General features: G+C 43.1%; 1 protein-coding gene across 3 annotated transcripts in view; it reads left to right on the top strand.

The window, feature by feature from the left end:
* Nucleotides 1-15,124, top strand: part of USP48 (ubiquitin specific peptidase 48) — a 70,604-nt gene extending 55,480 nt beyond the window's left edge. For all 3 annotated transcript variants that reach the window (XM_065930001.1, XM_065930002.1, XM_065930000.1), the window contains 6 exons: nt 3,110-3,214; nt 6,244-6,399; nt 9,854-9,979; nt 11,398-11,446; nt 13,540-13,566; nt 14,573-15,124. In XM_065930001.1, coding sequence (XP_065786073.1) covers nt 3,110-3,214; nt 6,244-6,399; nt 9,854-9,979; nt 11,398-11,446; nt 13,540-13,566; nt 14,573-14,595 — 486 coding nt within the window. In that variant the 3' untranslated portion in view covers nt 14,596-15,124. The remainder of the gene's footprint in view (nt 1-3,109; nt 3,215-6,243; nt 6,400-9,853; nt 9,980-11,397; nt 11,447-13,539; nt 13,567-14,572) is intronic.
* Nucleotides 15,125-18,289: the final 3,165 nt, after the last annotated feature.

Genomic DNA, 18,289 nt, shown 5'->3' with positions numbered 1-18,289 from the left:
ATTCAGGATTGATTTCCTTTAGGGTTGACTGGTTTGATCTCTCTCAAGAGTCTTCTCTAGCACTACAACGCAAAATTCAAAAACATCAATTCTTCTTTATGGTCCAACTCTCAAATCTATACGTGACTACTGGAAAAACCATAGGTTTGACTGTATGGATCTTTGTTGGCAAAGTGACGTCTCTGCTTTTTAATACAGTGTCTCGGTTTGCCATAGCTTTCCTTCCAAGGACCAAGTGTCTTTTAATTTCATGGCTGCAGTCGCCATCTGCAGTGATTCTGGAGTCCAAGAAAATAAAATCTGTCACTGTTTCCACATTTTCCCCATGTATTTACCATGAAATGATGGGACCAGATGCCATCATCTTAGTTTTCTGAATGTTGAGTTTTAAGCCAGCTTTTTCACTCTCCACTTTGATGCTCAAGAGGTTCTTTAGTTCCTCTTTGCTTTCTGCCTTTAGAGTGGTATTATCTGCATATCTGAGGTTGTGGTTGTTTCTCCTGGCAGTCTTGATTCCAGCTTGTGATTCATCCAGCCCAGCATTTCCATGATGTACTCTGCATATAAGTTAAATAAGCAGGGTGACAGTATACAGCTTTGATGTACTCCTTTCCCAATTCTGAACCATTCTGTTGTTCCATATCCTGTTCTAACTGTTGCTTCTTGTCCTGCATACAAGTTTGTCAAGAAGTAGGTAAGGTGATCTGGTATTCCCATCTCCTGAAGAATTGTCCACAGTTTGTTGTAATCCACAAAGTCAAAGGTGTAGTCAATAAAACAGTGTGGTGTAATCAATAAAACAGAAAGTGGATTTTTTCTGGAAGTCTTGCTTTTTATTTGATCCAGCAGATGTTGGCAATTTGATCTCTGGTTCCTCTGTCTTTTCTAAATACAGCTTATACGTCTGGAACTTGTTGGTTCATATACTTTGAAGCCTAGCTTGAAGGATTTTGAACATTACCTTGCTAATGTGTGAAATGAGTGCAGTGTACAGTAGTTTTGACATTCTTTGTCATTACTTTTCTTTGGGAATGAAATGAAAACTGACCTTTTCCAGTCCTGTGGCCACTGCTGAAGTGAAATGAAGTGAAGTTTCTCAGTCATGTCTGACTCTTTGCAGTCCTGTGGACTGTAGCCTACCAGTTTCGTCCATCCATGGGATTTTCCAGGCAAGAATACTGGAGTGGGTCGCCATTTCCTTCTCCAGGAGATCTTCCCAACCCAGGGATCGAACCTGGGTCTCCCTCATTGTAGGCAGATGCTTTACCGTCTGAGCCACCAGAGAAGTTTACTGGCATATTGAGTGCAGCACTTTAACAGCATCATCTTTTAGGATTTGAAATAGCTTGGCTGGAGTTCCATCACCTTCTCTAGCTTTGTTCATAGTAATGCTTCCTAAGGTCCACTTGACTTCACACTCCAGGGTATCTGGCTCTAGGTGAGTGACCACACCACCATGGTTATCCAGGGCGTTAAAAATTTTTGTAAAGTTCTTCTGTGTATTCTTGCCATCTCTTCTTAATCTCTTCTGCTTCTGTTAAGTGCTTGGCCTTTTGTGTCCCTTACTGTGCCCATCTTTGCTTCAAATCTTCCCTTGGTATCTCTAGTATTTCCCATTCTATTATTTTCTTCTATTTGTTTGTTTGCATTGTTCACTTAAGAAGACTTTTCTTATGTGGGTTTGAAGTGAAGTGAGGTGAAAGTCAGTCATGTCCAACTCTTTGTGACCCCGTGAGCACAGTCTGGAATTCTCCAGGCCGGAATACTGGAGTGGGTAGCCATTCCCTTCTCCAGGGGGTTTTCCCGACCCAGGGATCGAACCCAGGTCTCCTGCGTTGTGGGCGGATTCTTTACCAGCTGAGACACAAGGGAAGCCTTATGCAGGTCTAGTCAGTTGTTGATTTCGATACACAGTATTGATTGAATGCAGCTGTGTGCTAAGAGCTGTCCTGGGACACAGATGGTGCAGAAAACCAGTGTATCTACCGTCGAGACTATCTGTACCTAGTGAGGTAGATCAAGAATAAGCCATAGATGCATAAGATGATTTTATACAAGAACAAGCATTTTGAAGGAAATCTAGCAGAGTAGATTATTTGACTGACAGAAGCGGAGGTGCCCTGTTAAATTGGGAGGGAAGGGGTGGGAAAGACGCCTTGGAGGAGTTGTTTTACCTGAGCATAAGCTGTCAGAGACGCTGCCTGTGACATGTGGGCCCAGGCGGGAGCGTGAGCCTGGCGTCCTCGAGCAGTAGAGTCAGTCGTCCTGTCTAGAGCAGCACTGCCTAGTGGAAGCTTCTGCGGGGACGGAGGTGTTCTTTATCTGCATTGTAGCCACCAGCCACCCTTGACTGTGGAGCATCTGAAACGCCACTGGGGTGACTTGAGAAACTGGGTTTTTTTGTGGTTTTAACTTCAACAGACCTCTGTCACCTCTCACTCCCATAGTGGGCGGCATTGATGTAGAGAGAAGTTTCTCCCAAGGAGGGAAGGTGATGTGTGAGGAGGAATCAAATTTTAATTGGATTTTATATGTCATACCAGGGATTTGGGATCTTTGTTCAAAGTCTAGATGTAAGCCATTGAAGTTTCAAGGGCGGTCATGGTGTGACCTCATTTATGCTTTCAAAATGTCACCCTGGCCATTGTATTTGGAGCTGGTATGGACAGAACAGAAATAAGAAAGACCTCTGTAGCGACTCTTGCATTGGTTGACCTGAAGGGTAGGCGAAACATAGATTTGGGTATATTTTGGAAGCAGGGTGTTACTGTGGACTGTTTTTGGAGCATTTCACTATATTAAGTATGGCTCTTAGGTAGATCCTGACCCAGTTCTCTGGACACCTCATTAATTTGATTCCAGGGTTTTTGGAATTAAAGACAAAATAGATGCATTTTATTTGATGATTTTCGCCAAACTTGACATTATCCTGTGTTAGGATAAAATTAACATGTTCAAAGAGCACAGAAAACAAGAGTGCCCTCGTGTCTTGATCCTCTGTCTGATCCATTACCCCGCCATTGATAAAGTTGTGCTGTCAAAGCTCCACCGTCTCCATAGCTCCCCTCCCTAGGGTCTGACCTACTTCTCTCTTTTCTGGCGCATTCAGGTGATGAAGGATTCAGCTCCAGAGCTAAATGTGAGTAGTTCTGAAACAGAGGAGGATAAGGAAGAAGCTAAACTGGATGGAGAAAAAGATCCAGACTTTAATCAAGTATGTGTTGAAGCTGCTCTTCATTGTTACACCTTCCACTGCTCCGAAAGCAGTCACTTCAAGCTCTTGGACATCTCTCTGTAGCCTGTATGCGATGTTGGGCCTCAGGACCCTTTTTCCCCTCTTTTCTTCGTTGGGTAGCATGCTATAGCTGTCCTGATTTCTCATGAAAAGTCATGGACTATGATACTCCAGAATTAATTGCTATTAAAGAAACGGTGCTAAAATACACTGCAATGATTAAATTTTTACCTGGAAAAAAGACTTAAACTAACTATTATCCTGGTTTGCTGCTTAATCATGGAATATTTATGTATGAAAAAATTACTAAACTCAACTCCTCTCATTACAAACAAAACACATAATAGCATTTATAATACTGGAGTTTATAGAAGAGACTTCCAGGTCTCTATAAAGTTGTTAGTCAGGTGACTAGAAGCAATATTAGTCTTTGATTTTTCATTGTGATGACCTTAAATTCTTCTATTAAAATTACGTATTTTGCGGATTTTGTTATGGTATTTCTACCCCTCTTGTTTGGGAGTATGGTTTAATAATCAGTTTAGAATCTATCTGTTCTTCCAGTGAACTTTGTAAATCAATTTGTAAAGTTTTATATACATATATATATAATAAATACAATATACTGTATATATATATATATATATATATATAATGTTCTTATTTCTGTCATTTCATGCTTTCCTTATCAGCCCAAGGGTTGCTTAGAAAACTTTTAAAAACATTTTCAAGTGATTAGATTTTTGGGAAACTAACTTTTTTGAATGGCTAGTTTTATCCATTGTTGTCATAACTATAGCAGTTTTTAAATTGCTATTCTGTACCTCAAATGCAGATGGCAACAGATCTCCCCTTTATAAATATGATAGAGAGTATTTGTCAGAGAACATTGTTTTTTATGCCATAGTTATCTTTATACTTTGAATTTTCTTCTGTCTTTCCTCTCATTCTTTGGATATTGTAATACTCTTGGTTAATGTTTTAAAAATTTCATCTTGCAAAATAAAGTGTAACCTTCCTTTTTGAAAAGATAGGTGGTCCCAGAAGAATGTCAAGTGTTTTCAGAATTTCAGACTCCTCAGACCTTTCCTTTGTAACACATTGCAGTACCTCGATACAAAGCTTCCGTAATTGCTGTTTTAAATCCTGTTTATAAAATGGTGCATTTGTGTTTGTCCTTAATGGACATGAACAAATCCCCTTTCCTCTTTTCTCTAAGCTAGATCAACCCAGTTCCTTTGACTTTGACCTTATCTACCATTTAGGTTAATAATGCACCCAGTATTGGATATTACTTAGGTAATTGAAAGCCTTCTAAAAACCAGTGGACTGGTTTTTGTCAGATAAGTTGGATTTAAATTCTATGGATTTTTTAAAAAATATAATTCTGGAAAGGCTTTTAGACTCATTTTAAAATATATCTTGCTTAATGCTCAGGGCTCTGTTATTTGGTTGTTTTATATTTCTAAAGTAAAATTTTAGGTTATAGATATTTTCCCTTATATTCCTAGCTGAAATTTAGGTCCTGTTTCACAATCGAAAAATATTTGAGTTTTTTTTTTTTAATAGTTGAGATTGAGAAAAATGTTACCAGCTCCCACATTTTTTCGTTTTTTGAATTGTTGAGATTGAGAAAAATGTGTCAACTCCCACATTCAGTGTTTCTTATGTTTGAATCACCTGTGTGCCCCTTTAGATTCACGGCGAGACCTGAATCTAGCCTTGTGCAGCTCCTAGCCAGTGGACTGTCACCCTCAACAAATGCTGTTCTGTTTACTTCCTCCTCCTCTCTGCTTTGTGAATCTCTGGCGCTCCATTGATAATGAATATGTGGCATCTGTGTCCATAGTGACCCCGAAACCGCTCTGATCATGCACAGCTGACTCTCAGTGAGAACTGTGGAGACCAGAGCCGGAGCCTGGGGGTTTACCTCATCCAGATTTAATTAAACCGGGGCAAAAGAGTATTTTAAAAACCTTGTTTCATTCATTCCATGGCTTGGTTAGCAGAAGAATCTTGTCTGGTTGTTAACCTATTGATGAGGCATTTATTAGAGTATTTTAGAGAAATATTTGGTTTTGATCTATTATTTTTTTCTTAAAACTAGTACAGTATATATTACATATGCCGGTACTTTTTGCTGAACCATCCTTAAATTGTGCCCATCATGGCATTTCACCTCTTAAGTTCTTAAACCAGTTCTTATCAAAAACGGCAATATCCTGTTTACCTGTAATCAGATTTCTTCAGCTATCCCATATGTGCCTTAAACAATTTTTCCTCCTCAAACCAGCGTGCAACCAAGATACACATTGTTTTGTATCACTTCAGACTTTTTTCCAGAACAGTTACCTTGCCTCTGCCCCCTTTTCTTTTCCATTTTGACAGTGACTAGAGACCAGTTCCTTTTCTTGTACTTGTCTCACATTCTAGATTCAGCTGATTACCTCTTGTTACTCATTTTAACTTATTTCTCTCCCCTGTATTTTCTGTGATTTACAAGCTGGATCTAAATATTTGATTAGTTTCAAGTCAAACATTTTTGCAATTTCAAAGGCAAACCTATATTTTTTAAAGGCAAACCTAAGATTTTTAAAGTTCTCAGCAGTTTATAGTTAGCATCTGTGTCATTCACTAAAAGAAGAAAATGTTTAATACACAGATTAGGATTCAGTGTACCATAACTGTGTTTTTCCAACTTAAGGTCAAACTTTCCCTTCTGCTTTGTTTTCTTTTTCTGGCCGGCTCCCCCCCACCCCCCCACCCCCACTTTAAATGTCCTTTTTATAATACATACATTTTTACATCCTGGAGCTTTGTGCAGTTCAAGAGTTTAATTTTTTCCATCTTGGTCTGAGCCTTCTAAGAACCTTCAGTGAGTTCCTACTCACAGATGAAACCGAATTTCAAATGGTTAACATGCTGATAAAGTGCTTTTGCTTGTGTTGTGAAGTTTGGGCAGGGTCATGGTGTGGGTAATTTCGTTGCGTTTTTCTGGATCTCTGTAGAGCAATGGAGGAACAAAACGGCAAAAGATCTCCCACCAGAATTATACAGCCTATCAGAAGCAAGTCATCCGGCGGAGCATGCGGCACAGGAAAGTTCGTGGGGAGAAAGCACTCCTTGTTTCTGCTAATCAAACACTGAAAGAGTTGAAGATTCAGGTGAGGAAAGTACAAGATCTTTTTAATCATGCCCTGCACTTACAGGACCTTCACAAGTTTCTGCTTTGCCCCTAAGTATTGAGCTGTTGGGAGGGGGCATTTTTGAGTTTAGAATAATACTTGTCGGGTCCCCAAATTCAAATAATTCTTCCTTTAGAAAGAGCTTCAAAGTTTTCAAAATTAGCCAAGAATCTGTGAAGAGGGAAAGTGTTTGGGGCATTGTGAAGCCTTGAGCAGTTCTGAGTAGCTTTCCAATAATGAAGAGAAATATTGACATCCATTTAATGGTTCATTTTAGATTGTTCCCAGTCTCGTCCCACTCCACCCCTCTAGGCAGTGGATGAGTGATGAAAATGCCTCATGGCATTGTTTCCTGGTAGCACCACGAAAGTACTGTAAATGAGGATGCCAGTGGTACATCCCAAAACCCAGGAAAGAGAGGCTGATATATTCAAGATGTCCGTGGAAAAAAAAAAAAATCTGGCCCCTTATCTGTTTTAGTCCCTGATACAGATCCCAAAAGTTGACCCAGTTTCCCTCTTTGCTACTTTCATGTGGCATAGTTTACTGGTTATGCATTTTTCCTTGTGCTGATATTTATCATTGTAATTGAGGCAAAAGTATAGGCTTCCTTTGAGGGTGTTCTGTGTTCCAGATTGTCCTGGGAACATTATTTCCCTTGGTTGAACCCATGGCTCTGAAAATAAATGTGTTGGCGTAATATCTTTATTCTGTTATTGTAGCTTTTACATCTGAGAAAGCTTGTTTCTGTCACCAGCTTTCTGCTTGCCAGTGGTAAACCTCGAAACATTCAAAACCTTTAAATTACAGAAACAGCCCCTGTGGATCAAGACATTGTCAGAGCCTGTGCTGCCTTTATTGTGGACTTGCCCTTTTAAAAGAGTAAATCAAAAGTCAGCAGCAAGAGCCTCCATCTTGGGGCATGTTACCTGCACAGACGAGCTGTCAGAAGGCAGCAGCTCTGCGCAGGAAACCCCCTGAGTGTGCGTCTCAGATGGCTCCTGTGCCGCGTCCTTCCTCTCCTCTCCCTCCCTCACGTGGAGGACCACTGTGACCAGACAGTCACAGGGCAGTGAAACATAATTCCCCCTCAGCGCTCCATGGCGGTGCTTTCAAAACCTCCCAGTAGACGGGACCTTTTTGCCCAGCCACCTGAGCACCGTTCCAGCTGTGGTGGGCATGCGTGTGAGCCTCAGCTGGTGGTGGTGGGTGAGTTTTCAAGCACATAGTGCATGTTTTGTTTCACGGCGCCTCTTCCTTAGGGTAGACCCCATTTCCAGGTTAATAGGATAGCGACCATACCCATGTATAGTTCTTAATTCATCCACCTATGAGGCCATAATGTAAATGAAGTACAAATTCATCTCTTCTCAAAACATGTTCAGTATTTAATTGTTTTATTCCGTTTTTCCAAAGATGGATTTTGAACGGGTGGTATTGCCCACCTTAGGAAGGAGGAAATTTTCCTAACTTGCTTATTGCATTTCCTCATTTCAGCCAATAAATACCCCTGCACACACGCACGTCACAGCAGGCAGCATGAAGCCGTAGGAACAGAGCTTTCCTTGTTCCTGTTAGGCTTCACACAGACCTGTAGAATGTTAATTCTCCTGAAGCATTCTCCTTGCACTTACGGTTTATGAATTATCATCCTGCAGGCCATAGACTTCCAGGCCCTTGGCCTGTTCTCACACTCTGAAATAGCACTTTCCCCTCACTAGGAAGCACTGTTCATCTTTCACACAGCTCTTCCGAAGAACCTGTCTGACCTTCAGTTACACAGCGTGCTTCTCCCTTGCGAGCTCTGCCGGCTCCTGGATGTGCTTTCTGCCACATCCCCACCGCGTGGTTTTTTGCCTCTGGACCTCTCTGGGGTGGGATTACTCCTCACCGTTATAGTTCCCGTACCTAGCACAATATTCAACACACGGTGTACTAAATCTTCATTAGGCATTGAATGAATTGAAATGTCCTTGTCTGTGGGCTCAAAGTACAAAGTAGGAGCCTCCACCCCTCCGTGACGGTGCTCGTGTCTAGAGGTACGTGCTGTGTGTCCGTTCTCTGCGATGGCGCGCAGACATTGCCTGCGTTAGCTGATAGCAGAGCACCCTCTCCACCGCTGTGCTTGCTTCTTCCTGGGTCATGTTTATGAACCCGGAGCTGTTGCCTCTGCCTGATGCCCATGTGCTGGGCTGGCTTCAGCAGAACTGTCCTTTCTCACCAGAAATAGGCTCAGTTGTTCATAGAAGGATCGGTGATGATCCCTGTTTAATCAACCTCTGCTCCCCACTCAGGGCCTGAGGTCCTTTGGAGAAGTTCAGTTATGAATCTGGCCTAACAGGGAGGAGGCCAGGGTTGTTATCCCTCTTCTTATTTACTTGTGTGCTGTTATTAAAATCACTTTTCTGGTCAGGGTCTTCCCAGCTTATACAGCTCTTGGCCCAATTCTATGCAGACATGGGTCAGGGCTGCTTGTTTTGTTTTTCTGGATTTTTTTCAAAGAGCAGAATCAGTGCATAAAAGGGTAGAATGATTTCTGTATCGCATCGTGGATATTGGTATAACAAAAGATAAGTGTGGTGGAGTGCATTCAGTGACTATGTAACTCAGGTGTTCAGCGTAATAAAATGAATACCCTGGAACACACCCAAGTGAAGAATTAGAACGTATCGCTGAAGGTATCTATGTGTGCCTTCCTGAGCCCAACTCCTCCTTACTTCACACTGGTATTTACTACCTGGATGTGATTAAAAAAAATTTTTTTTTCATTTTTCTGCATTTGAAAAGAATGTTTATTAGGCACAATAGTCTTTCTGAATGTATTTAACAGTTGGCTAGAACTGGGGTGGAGTATATGGTCCCTACCCTTAAGAAATTCATATTTGACTCCTAGAGGCAAGACTCAGTCTAAGAATATGTGGCAGTCCTAACAGCTCAAGTTTGTATTCCAGGCTGCTCACAGAAGGGAATCAAAGAGAAAAGTCCAGACAGCCTGCTGGTTAATTTAGAAATGGTCTTATGAAAGAATTTAAAATTGATTTGATTATTAAAAGGATGTGGGACCTGGGCACAGTGGGAGCGACCATAACAGCTGTGCCCACGCCTTGCAACCGGAGTGACTGTCAGCCCAGCCCCACCTTCCACCTCTTTGATTTCTCCGCACCCGCACCCACCAAGGGGTTGTAAGATGCAGAACAAAAGGACCTGGGGGTACAACTGTCTCCTGATTCTCTAACAGGCCCCCTAAGGATGTTCCCAGATATATTGGGATTGCAATTTCAATAGGAATGAAGCAAGCGGGTTGATTGCAAACCGTAGTATCTTTTGTATTCTGAAGTCTTCTATTTCTTCCTTAGAATTATTTATTCACACAGGGTATTAAGTCTCAGTGTTTTGTTTTATACAAACCTTTGTTTCTTTTATATTGGCACAGATCATGCATGCGTTTTCAGTTGCTCCTTTTGACCAGAACCTGTCAATTGATGGAAAGATTTTAAGCGATGACTGTGCCACCCTCGGAACCCTAGGCGTCATTCCTGAATCTGTGATTTTGTTAAAGGTAAGGAACGGCTCTGTACCTGAGGGATTCAGGGGATTCTCCTGTGTAAACTGGCGCAGTGGTGGTTAAAGTCCCAGGTCCTCGGCGGGTGTGGTAAGAAGCTGCTGCTGTGAGTCTGCTGCCTGTCTGGATGAGCCTCAGGAGACTTAGTCCTGACGGTCACTGGGTCTTGCGGGCTTTTCATAATTCTTGTTTAAAGTAATCTAGATTTACCCTCCTGCCTGAATTCTGGATCGGTGGATTACTTAACTGTGCTTCTACCTATTAAAACATCCCCCCCCTCCCCCCCCAGAAGTACCAGCCAGTTAAGCTCGGAAAGAAACATAAGACTCAAGGCTTGGCCACAGTAATCAAAATACTTTTGATTGGCTCAGTGAGATTCTCATCCAGGGCATGAAAATTGACCTTGGGGAGAAAAGGTTTAAAAGAGGTAGGTGTGTTTTTAGAAACCCGGGGCTTCTGAGACTTTGTCACTGATGAAGATTCATTGAACCAGCCTGGTTAGCCCAGTCCTACTCTCCCTCAGGCAGGGCCTGTCTGTCACTGTTGTTTCTGGGTGGCTAGAAGCATCCCCCCTGCATGATGTGTTAGAATATTCTGCAGGTTTTTGAACTAGGGAGTATGTTGTTCATAGGCAGAGCTTCAATTCTGGCCAGATAAAGTTAGGCCCTGGAAGGGGTGATGCGAGTTCATATCTGGCCCTTCACACACACACACACGCCCCGCATCCTGCTCCCCGCCCCTTCCCTCTGCTTGCTTTTCTTGGAACTGTAGGTTCTGTGGCATTAACTCTGAAAACCTGTTTGGTTTGCTGAATCAGAAGAGCCCGGTCTAAAATCCTAGAAGCAGCCCGTGTCACTAATGGGTTTGCACTTGAGGTGGGCAACTGGAGTCTGCATTGGTCATTGTCCTCTTTGCCCTTGAAGCTAATCCTACCATAAGCTCGAACTCAGCACTCGCTTCTGCCTTTAAAAGGACTTGGCCATTTTACTCTTGATGGTGGGGAAGGATGAAAATGTATTTTTAACCTAATCGACATTTTTCGAGGACCATACTGATTTTACTTCTCCCAACTCAGGCTGTCATCATTGGCACCTGAAATCATATCCATTAAATGAGGATGTTTGAACCCTTCTGCATCTAAAGGTGTTTGAGGGGCAAGAAAGCAATGCCACACCCAGTGTGCAGTCTGTGCAGTTACGGCGCTATGCGTCTCAGTCCACCACTCACGGGCGTCATTTGTTCATCCTGGACGCCGCCAGCTCTGGCTTGAACCCTGTTTTCCCCTGGACAGTGTTTGTGTCCGGGAACAACATACTGGTCAGCTCCGGGGCCAGCCTTTTGTGTTAGGAGGTTGGGCGTTCTCATCCTGGCTTCCATTCCCTTGCGGTTTTGAATTGTCTTCATTTGTTTTCTAGGCTGATGAACCAATTGCAGATTATGCTGCAATGGACGATGTCATGCAAGGTAAAAGACCAGTTTGTTTGGGGAATTTGTTGAGGTATTTGTTCAATGATGGTGGGGTTTTAGTTATTGAATCTTTAGTCTACGGTGTTCTTACTTTTAAGCTTGAATAAAGCTTCTCCACACTAAGGTAGAATCTTAACACTACTGCTATTTAAAGAATGGTATCTATGAAAATTTAGAAAGTGGAGGAAAGAGTAGTATTATTTAGTTCACTGTAGGAAACTGAAACAGATATAAGCCTGCAGATGGAAGAGGTCAACGAAAAGCAGAGCTAATTCAAATTGTGGGGCCTCTGGAGGTACACAGGAATTAGATGCCGCAGGTGCCTTTGAGCACAGGAGTGAGGTCTGAAGCCAAAGGCAGGTCGGAAGCTGTGTAAGAAGCCGTTAGACAACTCACCACCTCATAGATTCTCACAGCCCTCCCCTTTATGTCCATTCAGTGCCTCTTCTTGACCTGTAGAGTTTGTGTTTCTTTGAAGAAATTAAAGGAGAAAGGTGAGAATGAGACGTGTTACTACCAAATAGGGAGACCAGGCCTTTGTTCAAACACTGGCGGCCCACCTCTTACCTCCCACAGTGGAGGCAAGAGATCCTCCTCTAGGGAAACCAGAGCAATTCCAGAAAATAGCCTACAGATATTTTCTCAAAAGTAGTTCATCTCCCAGGTAACCTTTGGGTGATGCCCACCACTGCCCACCAGACAGTTTTGAGACATCTTTTTAGTCCTTCACACTTCTGTAGGTGGAAGTGGACAGCCAGAGAACTCTGGACAGCGGGGCAGAGAGCAGCGTGGAAGCGAAAGACATCAGTCAACAGGCTGAACAGGAAGTAGACAGTGCAGGAAGGACAAAAAGGCTTTAAAAGTGACTGTAAACAATATGAGAGAGAGAGCAAATAAGAGTCTGTATGTTGGGAACATTCAGAGAACAGAAAACAATTCATGAAACTAAAAACGGGAGCACCAAGGCCCGGGTACAATTAAGTGCAAATCTAGAGATTAAGATCCTAAAACATCTAGAGGTATGGAAGGAAAAACCAGTCATATTCCTGAGATGAAGTCAAGGACAAACCAATGGGCCAGTGCCCGCAAGAGAATGAGGAAGTGTGAGCTGCAGTCCAGAATTCTCTGACTAGACTATTCTGTTACACGCATTTGGTGGCTCTGTGAATATAAGGCCTCAAAAAATTTCTTTCTCACCTACTGTTTACTCTGGGAGGGTGTACTCTGTTAAACGAGAGTAAAAAGAAAGAAGTCAACAGTGGAACCTGAAAACAGGGATCCAACACCGGAGGAGATGCCCTAGAAGATGGCAAGGGGCCGTTCCAGGAGTGAAGCGCTGCAGTGGGTGTTGAGCACGCCCGCCCCAGATTGGAGCATGTTCCCTGGGAAAAGTGGAAGTGACAGACGACTGTCTTGTGGAGTTTACCCTTGAATCTGAGACGGTACAGAGAAAATGAAAGACAAATAATGCAGCAGTTACCAACCCCAGAAAGACAGAGACACACCAGACAAGAACGATCACCAGGATGCCCTCGAGGGTTCAACCATGAACACTGTTAAGGAGTAAAAAAACAGCGTAAACACTGGAGATTGGCTTAATGACAAAAAATGTCAGTGTCTCCGGAGGATGGTTAGGGGCCGTGTGTTATGTTAGAGGTGGTTCTGTCTTTGACTGAGGAAACTATTAGGTATTACCAAAAATTATGAATTAGCGACATAAGCATCTAGAAATGCAGAGGTTAAGTACCAGAAGATGTGGCTGCAGAGGCCAAAAGTTGTTCCCTGTAGAGTGTGGACAGGAGGAGGGGCCCCCACCCCTCCCCAGACACGCAGAATGTTGCCTCCAGTCACATCCCTGGTTCTCCCAGTGTTTGTCTTTTTCAATGATGCATATGTATTGCTTTGATAAAAATGAAAACAAAGATTGTCATTTGATATTATCCGTAACTTCAAAGGTAACCTTTATAGGTGAGTAAGGTTATTAAAAGCTATTTTAAACTTTTCATCCTTAGGCATTGAAGTGAACTTACTGCTGTCTGTAGCAACAGTCTTTTCAATTTGGAATTCTTTTTTTTTTTTTTTCCTTCCAGTGTGTATGCCAGAAGAAGGGTTTAAAGGTAAGTTACATTTGTCATGTTTTGTTCATGAGTGTCACAGTCATACTGTAATTTTCTATTAATGTGAAGCCTATAATTTGATTTTAAAATTTAATTCAATCTGAGTCTCATGGCTGAAATTAATTTTAGTTAAATGCATTTTTTATTCAAGCTTCTTCATTATCTGTATCAGCACTCAAGCCTCAGATCGGGCCTGTGTGTTAGATGTATCTACTGCCAGATGTCCACTGTGCTTTTTCTATCTCGTTTTAGGGTGAAGTTGGGCACTTATAACCTTTTTCCAGTTCCTCTTATCAGTCCCATCTTAGAGCAAAACAGTTTGTAACTGATAAGAATTAGAGGAGAAGAATCTGCTGAACATAAGGTTCAGTGAAAAGGTTTCATTTCTCTATGTAGGATTAAGGCATCTCTTGGATTATTGCTTTAACTGGGTAAACAGCGATGCCTTCTCCTGCATCCTGGCCCCTAGGGTTGTGCACACAGTTGAATTCAGACCTTTGACTTTTACAGATGTAACTGTTGCCATTCTGATTCTTTGTGGCCTAGTCCAGAGGTCCGTGACAGGTTGTGATTTTTGAATCAAATACCAGGGGTTCTTTGCAAACAAGTGAGTCAAGCTACTGGCCTCAATAAAGCCTCCCTCCCAGTGCAGCTTTTTGTCTACACATTCCTACTACAAAGAAACTCCCAAAGTGGTTAAAACAAAACAAACAAAGCAGAACTTTTTTTTTTTTTTTTTAATGAAAAACGGCCACCAAATGAAAGCTTCAATAAAATTTGATTTCCTTGTGTGAAGATAGTGCACAGGAGTCACGTGGCTTTCAACGGAAATGTGCTTTAGCCGAAAGCCGGGAGGCTGCCCATACATTTCCTTATTTTCAGTGTCAGAGGGTTTCTGTGCTTACTCACTAAGTTGTAATATTCCCTGTTGGTGATGCAGATGGGATACTTGAACCCTTAACCTTGCAGTTCACAACTGTGCCTCCACATGTGTTTCTTTCCCCAGGTACTGGTCTACTTGGACATTAATCTTTTTGAACACTTGCTGACTGCTCAGAAATGACCAGAAGGGAAGAGGAGTTTGACATGTTAGGGCATTAAATAAAAGGTGGATTTAAGAATTAAACCATTACATGACTCTTCCAAAAGGCAGAAAACCATTCAAAAAAGTGACTGTCCCAAAATGCCTTATGTCAAATAAAGCAGATTGCACTGAAGGCCATCAGACTTGAAGGAAATGTTTCAAATTTTATATTTAAGGGGGGTGGTGGGAGGGAAGGGGCAAGTAAAAGACTGAGCAAGTTTAGTAGCAGTATCAGTAAATCATGTTTACATATGAGATTTATAGTCACGGGAGGGAATAAAGTTCCGTTCTATTTCCTTGCTCGAGTTTCATACCAGATGCATTGGTCCATGAAGAATTTGTATCACAGTAGATGGGACAACATTCTGCTCTGAACTAAAAGTGATTCTTTAGAGACATAACCTGCTTACCAGTACCTGTCTTTGATTCATATTTTACTTTAAATAAAGCATGAAAGTGGAGAACTTGCTGTAACTGTGGGAAAGTGTCTTCGGATCAGACCCCTGTGTCGGCCCCAGGGCACCCCCCTCACACGCTGCCTGTGGTTGGTCTCGCTCGGTGTTGGGAAGAGGAGGTGGCACCTGTGTCTCTGCTGCAATGAGCCAGGGGCTCGTCTGTCATTTTTATCTCCCAAGGCTGTTCACTTTCATGCATTGCAGAAGGGGTGGCGAATGTATTGCACGTGATAGCATCCTCCAGTGCTGCTATTATTCAGAGGAAAGTGAAAGTTGCTCAGTCGTGTCCAACTCTGCGACCCCATTGACTATACAGTCCATGGAATTCTCCAGTCCAGAATACTGGAGTGGGGGAGCCTATCTCTTCTCCAGGGGATCTTCCTGACCCAGGAATCGAACCGGGATGCACTGCAGGCGGATTCTTTACCAACTGAGCTATGAAAAAAAAACCCATTATTCAGAAGTGGGAAATCAAATAACACCTTGCCCTTTGGAGAAATCTGACCACCTTATCAGAAGCATAAAATGGCCTGAAGTCCATTTGGATGATAACACAGATTTTTATATATAAAGTTTCATCTTCCCAGCCTCCAGATCCCATCTCTGAATCACACTCCCCTCTCCTCTCTTGCTGTGTGCTGCATAGCATGTGGGATCTTTATTCCCTGAGCAGGGATGGAACCCACCGTGCCCTCTACATTGGAAGCGCGGAGTCTTAACTACTGGACAGCCAGGGAATTCCCTCACTTTCTCTCTTTTTCAAAGCATTCTTCTGAAACACCCAGAAAAGATCTATATCACATTATTTAACAGAGAAAAAAATGTGTGGATGGAGTGTGCCCTGTCCTCCAATTCAGGATTATTGTTGATTAGCAACATAGAAGCAAAACAGTATTCTTGAGAAATCTTAAGATTTTCAAATGGAATTGAAGACTGGAGCTTGTTTCTCTGTTTTCTCTGAGTAGAGTTTTGGGCCGAAATGCTGACTCAGACATCTCCCTTGCTAACACTTTATTTAGCCTGGGGTTTTGCTTGGCCTTTTTTTTTTTAACCCCTCCCTTTTCTGAAAATTTAAACTGAAATCCTGGATGGGGGAGGCAGGTTTCAATTTGAGAACCCGTAACCTTGGCAGCCGACTCGATGGACATGAGTTTGCGTAAGCTCCAGGAGTTGGTGATGGACAGGGAGGCTTGGTGTGCTGCGATTGGTGGGATCGCAGAGAGTTGGACATGACTGAGCGACTGAACTGAACCTTGTCAGCATCCCTTTTGAACAGCTCTTTTTTATCAGTAATTGTGGCCGTTTGGTGACGTTACAACTCCTTGCCTCTGTTTTCCCTCTGTGTCTGCAGTCTGTAGTCTGCGCCCCTGAGGAGGCAGGGGGCGTTTTAACGAGTCTGTGTGACTGTATTGCACACAGGACCCTCAGAAGCCATGCATCCTTGGAACCTGTGGGTCCCACCCTGAGGTCGACAGGGAAAAGGACTCCTGGTTTAGGCCAGGAGCTACTCTTCTGATTTTAGATCGCCCCACCCCCACCGCCACCCCATGAAGCTGAACATAAAATAACATGCCAAGCACTGCTCCTTTCCCAGGGTGAAGACCTGTGTGTGGTTCACTTAGGGCTTGAGGCAGCTGCCTCCTCCTCCCTACTAATGCCTCCTTCTCCCTACTGAGAAGCTGTTTGGCCAGACAAGGTTCTTTCTGAGGATTGACATAAACATGTCAGTAGTCCCTGGAAATCTTATACCCTTTCCCAGTTTGCTGTTAATCTGTTTCCAATGTGTTACTTGAGTCTTTTTCCCTCATGCATTGGTACAAAATAACACCCTGTGATAAAAGTCTTTAAGGTTGATAAGCCAGTACTGGCTCCTTTGTTAACTTTGCAGAATGGGTGGGAGTGGGGTGGGCTCCCCCAGCCTAACCGTGTTCTACCCGCCCAACTCAGAGTGATGTCTGTCGCCCCTGTAGGACCAGCAGCACTATGAATATTTATTAGAAATGCTTAGGCCCCAGAGCATGCACAGGCCGCCCCTGCTGAGAAGCCTTGGGCTGGACTCTCCCAGCCCCGGTCCCCAGAGTTGACGCAGTGTTGCGTACATGTGTTTTGTGGCCCGCATCACCACCTCACCATCTAGTACAGGGAGAACAGGCACCGCGTGGAACCTAAAGTCCGTTCTTGCCTTGTCTGCGCTGATGGAGATCAACTGTCTTCTCGGCTGATGAGCACACTAAGGTGCAGAGACCCTCCATCAGGTTTCTTATGTCTGGTATGTGTTCGTTTCTCTTTTATTATTGCTTTAAGAGTCTTCTGTGAAAGGTAAAACGAAGCTTGAGGTCACTGCCACCCCCATCCCCTGTTATATTTCTTTCCATGCCTCAATCCCAACCTTACCGGTGCCACATGCCATTCTGGTACAAAGTTGTGACCTACCTGGGGTGTGGGTCACCATTTGGATGTCTTCATTCCTATGGGGAGTAAGTATCTGTGTATTAGTTCCGCGTATTAATGGACTTTGTTGGCTAGAATTACAGTTAACCTTTTTGCCCAATTAAAAAAGAAGTGAACGTCCCTTTGTTTCTGTGATGTCAGAATCCAGGGCCAATTTTTTATTCCATTTTTAATTCCTTTTTTCGGGGGTGAGGGAGCTTGCTACAAAGCTGCTGAGACCTTAGTTCTTGGACCAGAGATTGAACTCCAGGCCCATAGTGGTGAGAGTGGACCGCCAGGGAATTCCTTGGAATCTGTTAATACTCTAAATGTCCAGTTGGTTGGTCTGTGTAGTCATGGGCTTGCTGACCAGACCCTGGTTAATATTTGAAGTGAATGCTAGGATTGAATAACCCATTTTAAATACCCAAGAGGTGATTTATGTCTATCTAAACAAACTGCTGAGGTGAAATAAGCATTGGAGCCTGCCTTTCCTGTTTCAGAATCACCAAGGAGTGTCACATCCTTTCTCTCTGGCATTTGAATGTTCAGTTTATTCAGTGTTACAGGGGACTGTGACCAAAGTTCAATCTCAAGAACAACCAGCATTTTCATTGTAAGAAGATTCTCACCCCTTTGCCAATGGCCTGTGTGCCTGCCACCCTACTACCCCAGGCGCAGGGTAGATATCACCACCTGCTTCTGGTTGTGAAGGCTGGCAATTTGCCACCCCCAAAACCCAGGCAATGTGTAG

Source organism: Muntiacus reevesi, chromosome 3, assembly GCF_963930625.1.
Source record: "Muntiacus reevesi chromosome 3, mMunRee1.1, whole genome shotgun sequence".
NCBI classification, from domain to species: Eukaryota; Metazoa; Chordata; class Mammalia; order Artiodactyla; family Cervidae; genus Muntiacus; species Muntiacus reevesi.
Note: the sequence above shows the minus strand (reverse complement) of the source record. Positions and strands in the feature narration are given on the sequence as shown.